We start from the raw sequence: 18,782 nt of genomic DNA, 5'->3' as shown, positions 1-18,782 counted from the left end.
GTATGTGTGGATGTGGTTGTGTGTGTGTGGTTGTGTGTGTGCTGTTGTGTATGTTGTTGTGTGTGGTTGTATGTGTGGTTGTGTGTGATTGTGGTTGTGTGTGGTTGTGTGTGTGGATGTGTGTTTGTGTGTGGTTGTGTGTGTGTGTGGTTGTGTGTAGTTGTGTGTGGTTGTGGTTGTGTGTGGTTGTGTGTGCGTGGTTGTGTGTGTGGTTGTGTGTGTGATTGTGTGTGTGTGATTGTGTGTGCAGTTGTATGTGTGGTTTTGTGTGTGGCTGTGGTTGTGTGTGTGGTTGTCTGTGTGGATGTGAATGTGCTTGTGTGTGTGTGAGTGTGGTTGTGTGTGTGTGGTTGTGTGTGTGTGCAGTTGTGTGTGGTTGTGTGTGTGATTGTGTGTGTGCTTGTGTGTGTGTGTGTGTTAGAAGGGGCGATCCCAAAGGGGGACAGAATATGCTCCTGACCACCCCGAGACCCACCTCTCCCAGGAACACTGCCGAGCACTGGTGGGAGACCCTTCAGGGGAAGAGTCTCGTCTCTAGGATCGCACGCGCTGAGCTCGCACAACTCGACAAAGGGACACCACACAGTAGGTTCTGAGGAACGGTTCTTTTATCGATCAGAATATCTGGATCTTTATGATCCTCAGGTCACGTATGTACAAGCAGAACAAGTTTCGGTAAGGATAGGGGTAGCGGGGCAGTCTCAATTGTTCAGGGTCAAAGGCAACAGCGTATCCGGCACACAGCTCTCAATCCTCGAGCCGGGGGATACGGTAAGATCTTGGGTCCAGCTGGACCAGAATAGTCTCCGAGCCGCGACCAAGTCAGCAGAGCTCGAGCAGGAATGATCAGGAGGGACGCGCTCTACCCTTCTGGCAGGCTTCTTAGGAGAAGGCTAACGCGATTCAGGCGTTAGTACAGCTCGTTTTTATCTACTTTTAATTACGTTTGATGTGCTAAACAGTAATTTGCCAGTGTTTTATTTTACTTATTGGCACTGAGGAAATTAGGACATTGATCTGATAATCGCCTAAACACTTCCTTTCACTTTATCCTCACCTCCCCGGTCCACCACGAGCTTGCTCGATTGTTGTGGAGGGAGGCGGCTTGCTACTTTTCACTTTCCCACACTTCCGCCTGGGACACGGGTGAGCGGTCTAGTGCCAACACGCTCCTCCTCCCATAAAACGGGTGTGCTGGCCGTCGCGCAGCGGACGCGCTCTACCCTTCTGGCAGGCTTCTTAGGAGAAGGCTAACGCGATTCAGGCGTTAGTACAGCTCGTTTTTATCTACTTTTAATTACGTTTGATGTGCTAAACAGTAATTTGCCAGTGTTTTATTTTACTTATTGGCACTGAGGAAATTAGGACATTGATCTGATAATCGGCTAAACACTTCCTTTCACTTTATCCTCACCTCCCCGGTCCACCACGAGCTTGCTCGATTGTTGTGGAGGGAGGCGGCTTGCTACTTTTCACTTTCCCACACTTCCGCCTGGGACACGGGTGAGCGGTCTAGTGCCAACACACTCCTCCTCCCATAAAACGGATGCGCTGGCCGTCGCGCAGCGGACGTGCGCAGCGGGCGCGCCTAAGGCAAGCCCGTCTGCGCCCATCCGCGCCAGGCCGGGTCAGGGGGCAGGTCATTATGCTCGAACTTTATCATACACACCCAACCAACTGTTAGCGCTTCGCAGCAACTACGAGCTAGGCACCACCCAGCAACACCTACTTGAACACCTTGGGCTTTTGACCCCGGTGCACACCTTAGCTGCCTCTGATATCTCCCACCAAAGGAGGATATCACCTGCCCTCACTGCCCAGAATTGTCAGATCGCCCCAGACCCGACCTCTACTACCCCCAACAATAAAAGTGACGCTTTAACAATATATTATCTCAATACTCGCTCCCTCGCCAAGCACCAGCTAGAGATACTCTCCCTGATAGAGCTGACTGAGCCGGACATTTTATTCCTGTCTGAAACCTGGCTGCATGATGCTTCCTCTCCGGACATCCTAGCAGCCATTCCCACTCCCTACTACATCCTCCATGTAGATAGAGACACAGACAAAAAGGGTGGCGGCGTGGCAGCAATCATCCACAAAAAACACCAGTTCACAGCACTCTCAACCATTCAAATTACCCAGACGGAAACACTTATCATCAAAATGGAAACTCACCTTTCCTCGCTGGCATGCGTCGTAGCATATCGCCCCCCACTGCATATGCCATCTTACCCATTGGAGTTTGCCGACTTAATTGGCCATCTGGTCATCAATCACACCAGAGTGTTGATCGTGGGTGATTTTAACTACTGGCCAGGCGACACAAATGAAACTCCCCTCTCCCAAGACTTTACGGATCTATTGACCAATCTTAATTGCACTCAACATATTCACACCCCCACGCATGATAAAGGTCATATCCTAGACCAAGTCTGGTCTTTTAACCTAGACATCACCCAACTTGATGTCCTCCCCTGCACCTGGTCAGACCACTGTCTAATTAGATGCACACTTGCTGGGTTGGCTGTACCCCCCACGACTAGACCAAGCAGCATGAAGGCGAGGAATTGGGGCCAAGCCAGTATCGAGTCCTTCAAAACTATCCTCATCACCACTGCCCCGCCAATCCAAGACACCTCTCTCACTACTCAGGCGGAAAACCTAGCCATCTGGCTTGAACAAGCTAGTAACAAGGTTGCCCCTCAAAAACACATAAAAGCACGCAGGCCTCACGATGCTCAAAAATGGTTCTCCCCCGCTCTGAAGCTTCAAAAACTTAACCTCAGACAGGCTGAACGAAAGTGGCGTAGGAAACACGACCCCGAACTAAAAACCAGTTATCTGTCTCTCTTCAAAGATTATAAAGCCGCTGTATTAAAATGTAAAACCGAGTTCATTACAAGTAAAATCTTAAACTCGGCTAACAAAACCAGAGAGCTCTTTTCGATAGTCGACGAATTGACAGGGATGGAGAGAGTGTCAGCACAACCTGTGCACTCTCAAGATCTATGCGACAGGCTAAATAAGTACTTTTTCGAATATATTGATACTATAAAATCCAGTATCCCCTTGTCCAGCACCCCCAATCCTTCTGCCTCACCTGGCGTAATTCATCCCCCTTTACTGGATCATTTCCCCTCTATAAATTCGGACTCATTCTCCAAACTGACGAACAGGGTCAAATCTGGCTCCCCTCTCGACAGTGGTCCCCCCACATACTTCGCGAAGCCTTCAGCGCGTGCCCTGACCACCCCATATCCCTGCTCAACACCTCCCTCGGCAGTGGAACAGTCCCTGACTCGTTTAAAAGTGCTGAGATCCTCCCCATCCTCAAGAAACCTGGGGCGGACCCTCAAGTGCTGAGCAACTATCGTCCTATATCTCTCCTCCCCTATCTCAGTAAAGTACTGGAAACACATGTGACGGAATGTTTGAGTTCTTTCATTGAGGAGTCTCATTATCTCGACCCTCACCAAGCTGGCTTTAGGCCTGCCCACTCGACCGAGGCAGTCCTTGTAACGGTCATGGATGAGCTACGCAAGGGGGCGGACCTCAACTCCCCCCAGGCCCTGATCCTCCTTGATCTTTCAGCTGCGTTTGACACGGTCGATCATAACATCCTGATCGACCGTGTCCACAGCGCTGGGGTCGGAGGACAGGCCCTGAGGTGGATACAATCCTTCCTGACAAACAGATTCCAATCTGTCAGACTGGGCAATTTCTGCTCAAAAAAAGGGCGGCTCTCCTGCGGAGTCCCACAGGGCTCCTCATTATCCCCCCTTTTATTCAACCTATACATGCAACCTCTAATATCATCCCTGAGGGAAATGGGAGCCCAGGTCTATAACTACGCAGATGACCTGCAACTCTTATTTAACATTCAACCCACAAGACTCTCTGAAATCAATTTACAGTCGACCATGACCTACATCAGCTCTTGGATGAACACCAACCAATTGAAGCTTAACCCTGACAAGACAGAGCTGGTCTTGACACTTATGCCCTCTAACCCCTGGAATTCCAGCTTCTGGCCTCCCGCTCTGGGCCCCCCGCCCACCCCAGCTCCTTCCGCAAAAAGCCTAGGCGTAAAAATCAGCAGTGATCTCTCAATGACTCCACAGATTAGTTCTGTGGTATCAGCCTGCTTTCTTATGTTACGGAAAATAAAAAAAAATAAAAAGATTCTTGTCCATTGAAGCCCTCACTCTGGTCGTTCTTGCACTCATTGTCTCTCGGCTGGATTATGCCAACGCACTGTATGCTGGCATTCCAACCTACCAGACACACAGACTGCAATTGATACAGAATCAGGCGGCCAGACTGATCTTCCAACTCCCGGCCCGCCACCATACAAAACCTTTGTTAAAAAAATTGCATTGGCTCCCCGTGGAACAGCGAAGCACTTTCAAGATCTGCTGTATCACACATAGAGCCCTCTCCGACAAAGGCCCTAGGTTCCTCTCAAATCGGATCAAAAAATACACCCCCTCTCGTACCCTCCGCTCTGCTGGACAACACCTACTTACCACTCCCAGATTTAAGCGCCTAAAATATGGCGGCACCCGCTTCTCTACGCTTCCCCCTCAAATATGGAATTCCCTCCCTCTTTCAATCCGTTCTACTGCTTCGCATCTCCATTTCAGAAAGTTGCTTAAAAAGTGGCTATTCCAGCAAGCCTACTCCTCCTGAGCCTCCTTCCCCACAGAGCCCCATCCCAGAAGCGCCAAGAAACCAATCCGGTGTACGTTGCGCTATATAAATATTTTTTTAACATTAACATTAACATTTTTAACATTACGATCTTCGGGGAGCCGCGATCCAATCAGCAGGGCTCAGGTGTTCTCAGAGGTCAAGGGAGCCGCGACCACATCAGCAGGGCTCAGATGGTTCAGGCAGAAGTCCGTCTCTGCCAAGTTTGAGCCGTGACGATGTCAGCAGGGCTCGCCAAGATTCAAGAGTTTAGGTAGCGTTTCTTCTCCGATGTTCCGTTGAGCCACGACCACGTCAGCAGGGCTCTCTTCTTCCAGGATTCATCTCCTGATTGTTTCAGAGCACCCCTTGCCTGCGGGGGCCAACTTTGAAGTCCGGAGTCCCCGCAGGCAGGGGTCTTAGCACCTGGGGGCTGCTTGTCGGGGTTTCCTGCCACCCGGTCCTTTGATCCTTTGAAGTTGGGTCTGGAGGGATCCCAAACGCCCAGCATGCGTGGAGCCAACCCCCATGTCACCACAGGGGCGATGTTCATATCTGCGACTACTTTCGCAACCTTCACGATGAGTTCCTGACAGTTGATGGCTGAGCCTATTTCACAGGATGGTTCCGGGGCAGTTGGTGGTGGGCAGTCTTGTTTAGGTCCTGTAACTCCTGCATATGTCCTTCCATCCACATGCGGTTCATTACAGCTGTTGGTTGGATTGTGGGTTGGGATCCTGTGAACCAATGCAGGTTTGCGGTTGTAAGTCTTCCTTTGACCCTGGTCTGTTGCTGGTTGTTGTCAAGAAGCCCTTTGTGGTTGGGGGAGTTGCTTGTGTTGCTCATCCTTCTTTGCCTTCTGCAGGTAGGGACAGCTGCGATAGCTTGTTGGGTGGTTTCCTGTGCAATTTGCACATATTGCTCGTTCGGTTTCTCGGTTCCTGGTGCATTGGTTGGAAGTGTGTTCGCCTCCACAGCGTACACACCTTGGCTTCTGATGGCAGAATGCAGAGGTGTGCCCCAAGCGCTGGCAGTGGTAGCACATGACCGGGCCCCGTTTCCCCCTAGGCACATCTGTGGTGACGGTGCAACTGCAGAGCCGTGTGACTGCTGAGAGGTCTGCTTGCTTCCCATCCTTGCTTGGTGACAGGGTTGTGATGAACAGGGGAAATTTCTTGTTCTTGTCCGCTGGTGAGGCAATCTGTGTTCTATTTTTAACTGGGAGCCCAAGATCCGCTAAGTCCTCAGTGATGTGCCCAATGGATGCGTTTACCGGGAGTCCCCGTATTACGAAGCTCTGGGCTTTTGCAGTGGTCAAATGAGAAGGTTGGTATTCCATTTTCTGTTCTGTGAGCATGCCGGTCACACACCTGTAGTCCTCTGGTGTGGTGAGCATGATCTTGGTGTGGTCCTGGCGGGGCTTGATTGTGAAGGTGGAGGTGCAGTGTTCCTCCAGTAGCTCCACTAAGTCCGTGTGGATGGCTACGTTTTTCAGGATGATGGGAGGGATCCGCAGTCGCTTTGTAGGTCCGAAAGAGTTCTTAGGTTCAGCAGTCCTGTGGTCCTGAGGGCGGGCGTTACAGTCCTGGGTAGTTTTAAAAACCTGGAAGCGGTTAGAGGTTGCAATTGCGGCACTTCTGGGAGGTGCGTTGGCAAGCTTTGAGGCATTTTCTGGGGAATACCGGCACGAGTCGTGTCCTCTCTTTGACTGTGTGGGCCTTTCCATGTTGCCTTCAGTGGTGCTGGGTTGAGCCATGGCGTCAGCTTCCATGATTGATCATGCTTGGTGGGGGTGCAGTTGAGCACCTGGGGTAGATACTGAAGCTCAGATGCTTTTCCAGATACTTTAGCTCAGAAGCTGCAATCGCTGCCCCTTTAGCCAGTCTGGTCCTACAGCTGGCCGTAGCCCCTCAGCGCAGCCTTGCTCCGGGCAAACCAGAGGACGAAGGCCCAGCCTCAGGGTTCAGTTAGTCAGGGTATTGAGACTCAGCCCTTCACCACTGCGGCGCACAGCCTGGCCCCGGTCAAGCCAGTGAGACGCAGGTCCAGCACCTAGGTAGTTCTGGGGAAAGAGAGCCTTTAGGAAGTTCAGCCTTGCCCTTCCCTGCTGAGCAGCCTGGGAAACGCAAGCCCAGCACAAAGGGTAACCCAGCTGGATAGGGATCAAGCCCTTCTCCTTCCCTTCCCCTCCTAGGCACGCAGCCTGGCCCCGGACAAGCCAAGGAAGCGCAGGCCTAGCACCCTAGAGGAGCAGGGAGAGATGGGGGAACGGAGGGAGAGCCCTGATCGGAGGGCGAGTCCGACCCGAATCAAATCAATCGAATGAATGAATCAAATCGAATGGGCGAATCAAATGTCTGTGCCGGTATTGGGCCTTGTGCTCCTTTTTATCCCCCCTCGCCGCTCTGCAGCTCGCCCCGGACTGGGGGCGGCGTAGCTTGCCTTGGGGCGACCATTCCAAATGGCCCAAGGTGAACCACTCGCCTCTGGGCGGCGTTTGTCCCGGGCCCCCATTGGGTCCGGCTTCTCCTTCCCCGACCCAGGCTCCAATTGCTGACATGGATGTGGTGTCTCCAGGCACCCTCCCAAAGGATCACACTGATGCAGGTTGATGGGGATAATTCTTATTTATTAATACAAGATTATGTGGGGAAAGAGCGCCGGGCGTCTTACTGAGATCGCGCTCTGATGGGCTCTGAACGGTGCGAACCCGCGCTCGCGCATGCGCAGTCCGCACACTCTCTGCCGGCGCGTGTTACGTCACACGCACACCGGCATCAGCTAGAACGCTAACACCACATATCTGCTTCTTTTACACAACGGATTATTTACAGTTCAGTGTTCACTGTTCTCTCATTCAAGGTCTCTGAGGTCTGCAAGTCTGACTATCACTCTCCCAGCGCGCGTGCGTCTTACCGGAGTGGAGGCTTCGTGGACACCCTCGGGTACAGGGCTCTCCCTTGACCATGTCCATTTCTCCTGGGTGTCGCCTCTTCCCTTGCTGATGTTTCCTTCACACTCGCATCAACTAGTTCTTCACTCTTTATACACGCATCTCCTTCTCCCTGACTTTCGCCACCTGACTCTCTCTCTTCTGCTTCTCTTTCTTGTCTTTGGACAGGAGTGAAGTTTCCTTTCTCCTCCGGCCACTGCACGATTTTATTTATCTTCGCCATGCAATCCTGGGACCACACTTTTCCATCGCTAAGGAGTGCTGCTCTGCTGTACACTTCCTCCACTTGTAGGGGTGGGCTGTACTTGCTTTCTCCCTTCTTCCTCAGTACTTCCTGCTTAACTCTCACCCACCCACTCCCCTTTTTCCAAAGTCGCGTTCTTTACTCTCCTTCTCCAGTTGTAGTGTTCTGTGTACACTCTCTGGGCCTTCTCCAAATTATGCTAGACTACGGCAGGCGACCACTTACTGGTGACAGTCTTTTTTCTCTCCATACCACATTTTCTTTCGTGAACGGATGCCTGCCCCTTAGGATCTGGCAGGGACTATACCCTGTTGAGGTGGTGGGTGATTCTGTACGCCCACATCATTCTTTGAATTTCTGCCTCCCAGTCCTTCCCTTGCATGATGGCCGCTTGAATGGACCCCATAAGGACTCGGTTAAATCTTTCCACCTGTCCATTGCTGGCTGATACACTGAGGTGTGTTTGGACTTGATTCCGTTCCTTTCGGTGTATCGGTGCCACTTATCAGATGTAAATTGCGGGCCATTGTCTCTCAATATAGTCCTCTGGATGCCTTCCCTTAGGAACACTGAGGTGAGGAATTTGATAACTACTTCGGAGTCCATTTCTTCCTACACAAGCACTTCTGGCCATTTGGAATATTTATCCACCAGCACACACAAGTACTTGGCCGTTCCTTGTCCATCCAATATCGGTCCTAGGATGTCAACAACGAGGTCCTCCCATGGATCACGGGGTTGCTCAAATCTCCCCAACGCCGGCCTCAAGGATATGAGTACTTTGTCTGACTCCTGGCATTGGTTGCAGTCCTTAACATGTCTCTCGATCTGGATGTCCATTCCTGGCCACCAGTACATCTGCTTCACCCTTGACTTGGTCTTCACAATGCAGAGGTGACCTTCATGCAGTTGGTTCAGCAAGGTTGAGACTAGCTTTTCTGGCGGCACCACCTTGTCACCGCGATACAGAAATGTTCCTGAGTCACTCATGGATAACTCCTCCCGCACGTCGTACAGTTTCCTAGGCACCTCTCTTCGCCTTTTCTTTTCCGGCCACCCATTGACAAGGTACCTCTTAATCTCTTCCAAGTTCTCATCCTCTTCGTATGCGTGTGCCCACTCTTGTATGCTGATCGCTCTCTCCATGTCTTCCATACTGCTACCATTTCTTCGTTCTCCTCTTCAGGCGTGGGCGCTTCTTCCATCGCTGAGGCCCTGATGAGATAGTCAGCCACTTTGTTGCGTGTCCCCGGGATGTACTCCACATCGTACGTGTACTCTAGGAGTTTGAGAGTCATCTTTGCAATCCGCGGGGTGGCAGTGGCATGCCCACTTGAGGGGAGCACCTTGACTAACGGCTTGTGGTCAGTTTGTAGGCGAAACCTCGTGCCCCACAGGAACTGCCGGAACTTTCCCATGGCCCATACAACAGCCAGCATCTCTTTCTCTATTACGCTGAACTTCTGTTCAGTGTAAGACAGCGCTCTGGACGCGAAGCTGAGAGTTTCAACCGTGTTGTCATCCCTCTGTTGTGCAAGGACCGCCCCAAGACCTTTTTCGCTGGCGTCAGTGGTGAGAATGGTGACTCCCGCTGGGTCATGTCCATGCAAGGGTACGGCTTGGCTGATGTTCCCTTTCAGCTCCTCAAACTTCCTCTGGGCCTCGTCATCCCACTGGAATGATGCCTTGTCTCTTATGAGTTGCCGTAATCTGTACGTTTTCGTGGCAAAATGTTGGACAAATTTACTGTAGTACTCGGCCATTCCCAGGAATGACTGTACCTCGTCCTTGTTGGTTGGGGCTCTGGCCTCGCAGATTGCTTTCACATTGTCCTTCTTGGGTGTGATCCCTTGTCTGCTTATCTCGTGCCCCAGGTAGGTGACGGACGTCATACCAAATCTGCATTTCTCCCATTCCGCTGTGAGCCCTTTCTCCTGTAGCACGCCTAGCACCTTCCCTAGCTTGGTATCGTGGTCCTTACGGTCCTTCCCCATTATTAGGATGTCATCCTGGAAATACTCGATGCCTTCGACGTCTTTGAACAGGCGGTGCATGAGTTTTTGGAACACCGCTGCGGCAGACGCTAGCCCAAAGGGCCTCCTGCGGAACTGATAACAACCATAGGGGGTGATGAAGGACGTCAGTTTCCTGCTGGACGGGTGTAGGTCAATCTGGTGGTATGCTGACGTGAGGTCTACTGTGGAGAACCATTTTACTCCCCTGGTTTCCGCCAACATTTCCTCGATCCTGGGGAGCGGAAACTTCTCCACAACCAAGCATTTGTTCAGCTCGCGCAGGTCCACACACAGGCGCACCTTGCCATTGGGTTTCCTGGTGACCACCAAGGGAGCCAACCACTCTGAGCTATCGATTGGCTCGATGATCCCTTGCTCTTCCAGCCGAGACAGTTCTCGTTGCACTGCTTCCCTCACTGCTATGGGCATGTTTCGGACCTTGTGAGATACTGGCTGGGAGTCTTCTTTGAGTATGATTTTATGCATGAACTTCTCCAGCTTCCCCACCTTGCCACCGAAGACTTTGGGGAACTCTCTTCTCACCCTCTCCAGGTCTGGCCAGTGCTCACTGTCTGTCAGCAGTACTTGTTCTTTGCCTCCTGGGTCTAGCTTGATTCCTAAGTCTCCCTGGTCTCTCCATCCCAGAACCGAGGGGCCTTTCTCTGCCACGTACAGTTGCATGTGGCTGTCCTCCCTCTAAATTCGAACTTCAGGCTCCGGTATCCAACCATTGGAATCGGGTTGCTTGTGTATGACACCGGCCTTATGTCCGGTGGGTCAAGTTGGGGGCCCAGGCTCAGTTTGAATTCCTCTTCCCACACCGATCTCTGCACGATGGTGTACGGGGATCCAGAGTCAATCGCGATTCTGATTTTGACTCCCCCTATTAACATGTCCGCTCTCGGTTTGTCAGAGCGCTGAGTGTCGATGCCCAGTACTTGCTCCTCAATGCACAACACTCTGTCGCCTTCATCTGACTCCTCATCGGCACCTTCCTCATGTTGCTGGTGCGCTATGTATTTCACCATTGATTTCTTCTCTTTCCTCCGACACACTTTCTCGTAGTGGTCTACCATGCCACAGAACATGCACTTTGCACGAAAAGCAGGGCAGCGTTTGTCATGGGCTGCGTGGTTCGCACTTCTGCATCTATAGCACGTGGATTTGGTGAATGAGGGCTGTTTCCCTGCTTGTCCAGGTCTTCCCGCCCATTTGCCGGTTCCTCAGCTGTCTCCAGGCGCAATCTTGTGTCTACCCGATGGTTCCACGTCATCAACTTTGTTGACCATGATCCTTTGGGCATTCTCCTTTTTCGCGGCTTCTGCCCATCGCTTGGAGAGTTCGGCTTTTTTCACCAACGCGATTACTTCTTATAGCGTTGCTTCACCGTGAGCCCACAGCTTATCTTGCACAATTCTGTTGGTGGTGTGCATTACGATCTGGTCTTTGATAAAGTCTTCTTCCAATGCCCCGTACTTGCACGTGACTGCTACTCTCCTCAGGGCTGCTACGTAGTCGTCAACTGACTCTCCCTCCCCTTGTTTCCTTTGCTGAAAGTTGAACCTATCAATGGAGACGCAAACTGCCGGGCGGTAGTGGGCGTCTGGATCTTCTAGGACTTGTTTGAAGACGTCTGCGTCGACTGCTTGTAGCGGCGTTGTCGCAATGTTCGTGAACACCCTTATGCCCTCCGGGCCCAGGTTGTGCAGTAATATTCGTTTCCTTCTTGCGGGGGTGAATTCGTCAGTGGATTCATCCTCCAGGGCTTCTAAGTAGTTCTTGAAGTATTCCCTCCAGTCCTCCCACTTCATCTGTGGTTCTCCTGGCTTGGGTAAAAACGGGATCGGTGTCGTGAGTGAGGATGCTTCGACTGCTTGTAGCGGCGTTGTCGCTATGTTTGTGAACACCCTTATGCCCTCCGGGCCCAGGTTGTGCAGTAATATTCGTTTCCTTCTTGCGGGGGGTGAATTCGTCAGTGGATTCATCCTCCAGGGCTTCTAAGTAGTTCTTGAAGTATTCCCTTCAATCCTCCCACTTCATCTGTGGTTCTCCTGGCTTGGGTAAAAACGGGATCGGTGCTGTGAGTGAGGATGCTTGGTTGCTCATTCTGGCCTGTCTCTCTGGCTCGTCTTCCCGATTCCTGGGGCTGCCTGGCGCGCTGTTGTTCCCTCCTCGATTCCTGGGGCTGCCTGGTGTGTTGGCGCTTTCTGCTTGCGACGTGTTGGGGCTGGGTTCGCTTCTTCCCCCTTCCTCGTGGTCACCCTTTTCCGCCAGGGCCTTGGTGGGGGGCGCTTGCGTGCTCCTACCGTGCTTCTGTGCAGGTTGCGGTGCCTCTTGGCTCTCAGGCACTCAGTGTGCTTGTGTGGGTCTCTGCGCCTCTGTCATGCTCTTCCCGTAGGTCTTGTGGTGATTTTGCGCCTTCCTCCCTCTTCTGCAGGTAGGTGGTATCGGTGGGTGTGTCCTGGGTCTCCCTGTTTCTCCACTACTCTTAGTCTTTGCCAGGGATTACTTTAACTTTTTTTACATTCATCGTTCAGAATTGTGTGAGTGCTTTCGCCAGTAAGGTTAAGATGAACCTACTGCACTATATGGACGTGCCTGAGACCCGGACGGACCCGATCCATTTAAATACCTGCTTAAATGGCTCTGAGTGGCACAGAGGTGAGGCGATTCATTGAATTCACCAGCACTAGCCGAATGCTTTGTTACAACATGATACCCGCAGGCCTCTTGGGGATGGGGGCGGTTATTGGTCGTTATGGTGCCTAATAAACAAAGTTAATCCTTAAAATATGCAGCCATTACTTCAGCACAGATTCGCCTTTGACCGGAAGGTCAGAGGTTTGAATACCGGCCAGGTGACTCAGCCTTGTATCATTTCGTGGCAGCCATAATGTGTACGACTCCGTCGGATAATGATCACTCCTATTAATAAACTGCCGAAAGGCAATTCACTTTGTGACTACAAAGTGCACGCAGCGCCTTATCTGAATTCTAATCGGATGCCTGGAATGGAATCTGTAAGAGCAAATACTCAACATTCTACAGTAACTGCGTGATACTGAGAAGTGCTGGTAATCGCCAATTGAATGTATTGTGCACCTGCTGAGAAGTGCAGGTATATTTAAAGAAGTGAATATGCTCATTACTTGAAAGTCCCTGCTTATTTAAGGCACTGGCTCAAAGGTACATTGTATTAAAATAAAATAGTAGCTGTAATTGTGGCAGACTGATGCTTCTCACGAAAGGCCTTCCCATGTTAAGTTGACATGTGGCTGACTCTTTTCCTGCCCTATTGCCACTTTAACAGGAGCCGGCCTGTCCGGTTTCCCTGAGGGTCACCGCCATTGCTCATTCCAGGATGTGACGTCACTCACCTCTCGTCAGCACCGCAGACTCCATCCCTTCCTTGTACTTGGCGAGCACAGCTTCCAGCTCGCTCAGCTCGATGAACCCAGAGCCGTCCATATCCCACTTCTGGAACAGGGCCTCGAGGACGAGCCGCCGCCGGGCAGAGAAGGCCTCGCTTCGAACCTGGAGACACACAGCAGGAGTGGGAGTCATGAGAAAGGATGCGTCAAGGTTAGCTTGGTATACATTTACAACGAACTGACCAGTTGATGAGGACATTTTGATATAGTGGCGCCAAACTGCGTTTTAAAGCTACTCTTCAAATAAACTGAATATGCAATTTGACATAGCCCCGCCATCAAATCACAAAATAAAATATAAAAAAAAACAGTTTCCTTCAATTCTACCAATGACAGGTTTTCATCTTGCCACTTCAAGGTAGGTTTGCAGTCAGGTAGTCTGAATAACAAAGGAAAGGTAGAGCTCAAACCTTGCATGGCAGAACTATGTTTCAGGTTAGAAACATGTCCCAGGCTGGGACAGCAAACCTGGGTGCACTGACCTGCGAGGCCCGCGGCATCCGTTCATTCTAGTGTATATGTTGTAAGAATGTGAATGTCGATAATTTCACAAGTGGTGGCATTCTTTTCCCCTGGTGACCCTCCATGCAGTGGTGGGCCTCAACAGCTGATATTATTAGAGGAGGTGTAATGGCGATCTTGTGGCATTAAAGGGCACTGCTGACTCCACCAGCCCCAGAGAGCAGAGCTGATGATGGCACGTGAAGGCCACAATAGGCAACTACCACACTGCGACACCATAGGACGCCACAAAAGCGCGCCAGGCTGCACAGGGCCTTGTTGCTCTGACAGCCAACTGGAATTTTATCTGAATATCTGAAAATCCTTGCTGCAGCTCTGGTGGTCTTTAGCAGCACTGTTGGTATAGATACGCTCCATTGATTCAGCACTGGACATGATGCATGGATGTTGTTGAGGGTACACTAGGGGTCGCAGCCGCAGTTGCGACCCCTAGCTTCCCTCCTGTGACCCCTGGCACTGCCTTTGCGACCCCTGGCTTCAGAGGTGGTAGGGGCAGTGCCAGAAACATAAGTTATACAAAAGGGGGTGGTGATGGACGGAGCATCTGAACCAATCAAACACTCACACCCAGTCAACAGAACTGGGTTTGATCCATCACCGTTCTTTAGCCCACTCTGCCACCCCAGTTCAGACATGGCCATATGCAAATCAGTCTGACCCTGTGCCTCTTGGGAACAGTCCAGCCCGAACTGCCAAGCCATGCCGTCCCTGGACCGGAAACAAGCCTCTGAGGACCGGTTTCTGGCATTTCAGCCGTCTTCAACCCGGCTTGCTTGAATCCAGTGGCAAAGTGAGCAAGGGACTCATGTCTGAGCATACCATGCCAATTTATGGCAAAGAAAGCGGTACAAAAGGGGGTGGTGATGGACGGAGCATCTGAACCAATCAAACACTCACACCCAGTCAACAGCAGTTGCAACCCCTAGCTTTTCTTCTGTGACCCCTGGCACCGCCTTTGCGACCCCTGGCTTCAGAGGTGGTAGGGGCAGTGCAAGAAACATAGGTTAGACAAGGCTCCAGTGAGTCGTATTTACATTCTGCGCCCCTCAGCTAAATCATGTGCGGAGCCAGGAAAAAATGTGCTGGGGTGTCTCCTGCTGCCACGGAGCATGTGAAGGGAGATGGAAATACAAGACAGAGAGGGGGTGGATAGTAAAGACTGTAAGGGGAAAGGAGGGGAAAATGACAAAAAGGAAGAACAGGAAGAAGACACCACAGAGAGACGAGGGAGAGAGACAAAGACTCTCTATTTGTGCATGAGAGAGAGATAGAGAGAGAGAGAGAGAGAGAGACAGAAGGGTTAAAGAGACATTAGAGAGAGGTGACTGGTGTGAGAGAGGTATAGACAGGTGTGAAAGAAAGTGTGGCAGTTGAGATCAATAGGTAATAGACACATAGACAGGTGACAAAGAGACTGCCAAGAGATAGACAGAGGGGGGATTCCAGTGAGAGGGCATGTCAATATGAGAGATGTGATGGACAGAAACAGATAAGCAAGAGATAAGACTGGTGTGAGAAAAGTGATAGAGAGAGAAAACTGGTGATAGACAAATGAGCAGCAGAGGGAGATAGGTGAGACTTGCTAGAAAATGTCAGCTTAGAGAAAGCCAGACAAGTAATAAAGATGCAGCAGCGAGCGTGGAGACAGGTGAAAGAGGTGAGAGACTGGTGAGAAAGAGTCTGTTTAGAGAGGCAAAGAATGGGGGAGTGTACCGACCAGATTTTTGGACCAGATGGAATCCGCTCCTAGGAGCCCCTCTAATCCAGCCGGAACGTAAACAACTCCCTCCTTAGAACATATTTACAATGGATATGGGCATATGTATAACATCTCGTACCTAAGGATGGGGAAAATAGCAATAAACAAGCATTGGTTCTACAATATCCTATTCACACCTATTAGTCTCGCGGCCACATAAGCCCAGACTAGTCTACCCTGGGGCAGGTCTGATAATGTACCATTTCGCACTTTATTCACTTGACACGCGATCCGGCGCGTCTACACACGTGGGCCTGCAGTCCCAGTGCTCTCCTTTATACCCGGTCTGCAATCCAGCAGACCTACACACCCCTCAATCTTGGGTGCTCTCACTTACACACGGCCTACAATCTGGCAGGCCTCCGCACTGTATCCCCCCGGTGCTCTCATTTACACACGGTCTACAATCCGGCAGACCTACACACCTATCCTTAGGTGCTCTCATTAACGCCGTGTACCAACGACTATCACTTTCCTATGAATCCTCAGGGATGAAATCTGTAGTTATCTATTCAGGGTAAAACTACGGCAATGGAAATTAGTATAGTGTTCAAATTATAATATGTGCCTTCTGTTCTTGACATCAACTGTTCCCTGCCTCCCTACTTATTCAGTCACTCCTTACCTGACCGGGATTCACATCCGTTCATGCAAACAACGTCTGACTAGGAGAACTAGATTACTATGATCGAACAAGAATACAAGGCACATGTCGGTTCACCAAAAATGGGGGCATTTATTACAGTAAAAGAAATAAACACAATACTACACGATATATATATATATATCTATACGTATATAGGCTGCAAAGAAAAAGTAGAGGTTAAGGTGCGCGCTTCGCAAGGGAAGGGGCAGATATCACCTGGTTAATATGAAGTTTGGACACGGCAGTCATCTAGGTTCTCGTCTCGTCTCTCTCTGTGTCTTGGCTCGTCTCGGGGGGTCCACCTCAGCCGTCACAAGTACACGTCTGCACCGCTAGGCTCAACCTCCTCTGCTTCCCTCCAAGTCACTGGAACCTTGCTTGTTATTAGCTACTGTCTCTCTCTCTCTCTCTCTCGTTCTCAGAAAGTCTCGGTTTAGAATCTTTTCTCAGACTTCAAAATGGCGATTGTCTGCCGCAGAAATAATTAAGGGCATAGATGCTAACGGCTAGCTGCCGCCTACGGACTGACTGACTCAGTGCCTAACACTTTCACTAATATGGAATCTGTCCCTTCATGGAAAGTTACGGCCAGTAACCTGCCGCCCACCAAATTCTTGTACCTCCCCGTACCAAAGACACGTTCCCAGCCGGCCGGCCTGAAGTTGTGTCTTCGGAGTGGAGAAAAATACAGTCTTTCGATAAGGGCCAGCCTGAACCGGTTCTCTCCAAGCGAACAACACCTTGAAACTAAAACATTACATTTAACCTAGAAAGCCTCTCCAGCTACCGGGCAGAGGGCAAGATGGAGTCTGTCCCGTTTAAGGCCTGCAAGGCCCAAAATATGCATGGCTCCATAGAAAATGTACTAATACTCTTACAAAAGGACGGATCATCACTAATACTTATATATCTATCCCCTAGCTTTAGCTTATAAGCCCTAATCTAAGAAAAAGGGTACGAAAATGCACTACTGTGCCTTATGGATAGGTCCTACTTATAGTCCTAATCCCTATACTATAATGGTAATAGGCTGGAGTCATCCTCCATCATCCTCCTTCTAAAAAGGGTCGGAAAAGTCGGTTATTACAGGGAGACAGTTCCAGGACCGGTCACTCCACTCGCTGCGCAGACTCCCCCGTGAGTGTGCACAGGCACCCCCGCTACTGCTGCTACACTCACAGGTTCGCCGCTGCTCCCGCAGCTGAGGACTCTGGGTCCTGTAGTCCTTGCGCCTCTCTGCCCGTGAATCGCCGCTGCTCCTGCAGCTGGGGATTCTGGGCTCTGCTCTGTGCTTTGCGCCTCTTTCTTTCCTGATTATTTCCGCCCGTGTCTCTAGCTTGTTCACCCCTTCCCCTCTGGTTTCCAGCGCTTTTCCCCCCGCTCACCGATCCCCGCCGCTGCTCGCCTGCAGCCCCGCCCCCTCCCCCCAGTGCCACCTTCCCATTCGCGGCCCCGCTCCCGCCTCCCAGCTGCTCCTCCCTCCCACTTGGCGATTTATGGCAGAGTCCACGCAGCAGTGATCTGTGACCTCTGACCCTGTTCCAGGGCCGGTCACTCCTCTCGCTGCGCAGACTCCCCCGTGAGTGTGCCCAGGCACCCCCGCTACTGCAGCTACACTCACAGGTTCGCCGCTGCTCCCGCAGCTGAGGACTTTGGGTCCTTTAGTCCTTGCGCCTCTCTGCCTGTGAATCACCGCTGCTCCTGCAGCTGGGGATTCTGGGCTCTGCTCTGTGCTTTGCGCCTCTTTCTTTCCTGATTCTTTCCGCCCGTGTCTCTAGCTTGTTCACCCCTTCGCCTCCGGTTTCCCGCGCTTTTCCTCCCGCTCACCAATCCCCGCTGCTGCTCCCCTGCGGCTCCGCCCCCTCTCCCCGGTGCCACCTTCCCGTTCGCCGCCCCGCTCCCGCCTCCCAGTTGCTCCTCACTCCCACTTCGCCATTTATGGCAGAGCCCACGCGTACGCGCAGAGGGTGCGCCGATTGCGCGCCAAAGGCGCGCCAAAGGCAAGCCCGTCTACACCCGTCCGCGCCTGGACCCCGCCCAGCGCCAGGACCCCTGGCCCTCGATGATGCCAGCCCACCCTCCACGCGCTCAGCGCCAGCCGGAACCCCGCCTGCTACCGAGCCACCCCGAAACGCACCCACCGACCCTTCACCTGCCAAACCTGCAAATTCACCTGCCTCCGAACGTGCACTGCACCCGCCAAGCCAAGCATCAGCAACAACCACCTCAAGTGCATCCTGCTCAACACCCGATCCGTCCACAGGCACGCCATTGAACTCTGGAACCTGCTCGACACAACATCACCAGACGTCGCCTTCTTCACTGAAACCTGGATGAACGCCTTCTCAGCCCCCGACATCGCCATAGCCATCCCGGATGGCTACAAGATCACCCGGAGGGACCGCGTCAACCAAACCGGGGGAGGCATCGCCATCGTCCACAAAAACACCATCCGCATCACGACCAACTCCGACGACACCCTCACCGCCGAGCACCTTCACTTCCAGATACACACCGACA

General features: G+C 51.8%; 1 protein-coding gene across 2 annotated transcripts in view; it reads right to left on the bottom strand.

Moving 5' to 3' along the window:
• EFCAB5 (EF-hand calcium binding domain 5) overlaps positions 1-18,782 on the bottom strand; it is a 377,049-nt gene that overhangs the window by 162,936 nt on the left and 195,331 nt on the right. For both annotated transcript variants that reach the window (XM_086955085.1, XM_086955086.1), the window contains exon 12: positions 13,282-13,438. In XM_086955085.1, coding sequence (XP_086811211.1) covers positions 13,282-13,438 — 157 coding nt within the window. The remainder of the gene's footprint in view (positions 1-13,281; positions 13,439-18,782) is intronic.

This window comes from Lissotriton vulgaris, chromosome 2_1, assembly GCF_964263255.1.
Source record: "Lissotriton vulgaris chromosome 2_1, aLisVul1.2, whole genome shotgun sequence".
Classification (NCBI taxonomy): Eukaryota; Metazoa; Chordata; class Amphibia; order Caudata; family Salamandridae; genus Lissotriton; species Lissotriton vulgaris.
The sequence above is the reverse complement of the archived record's forward strand: the minus strand, read 5'-3'. Positions and strand labels throughout refer to the sequence as shown.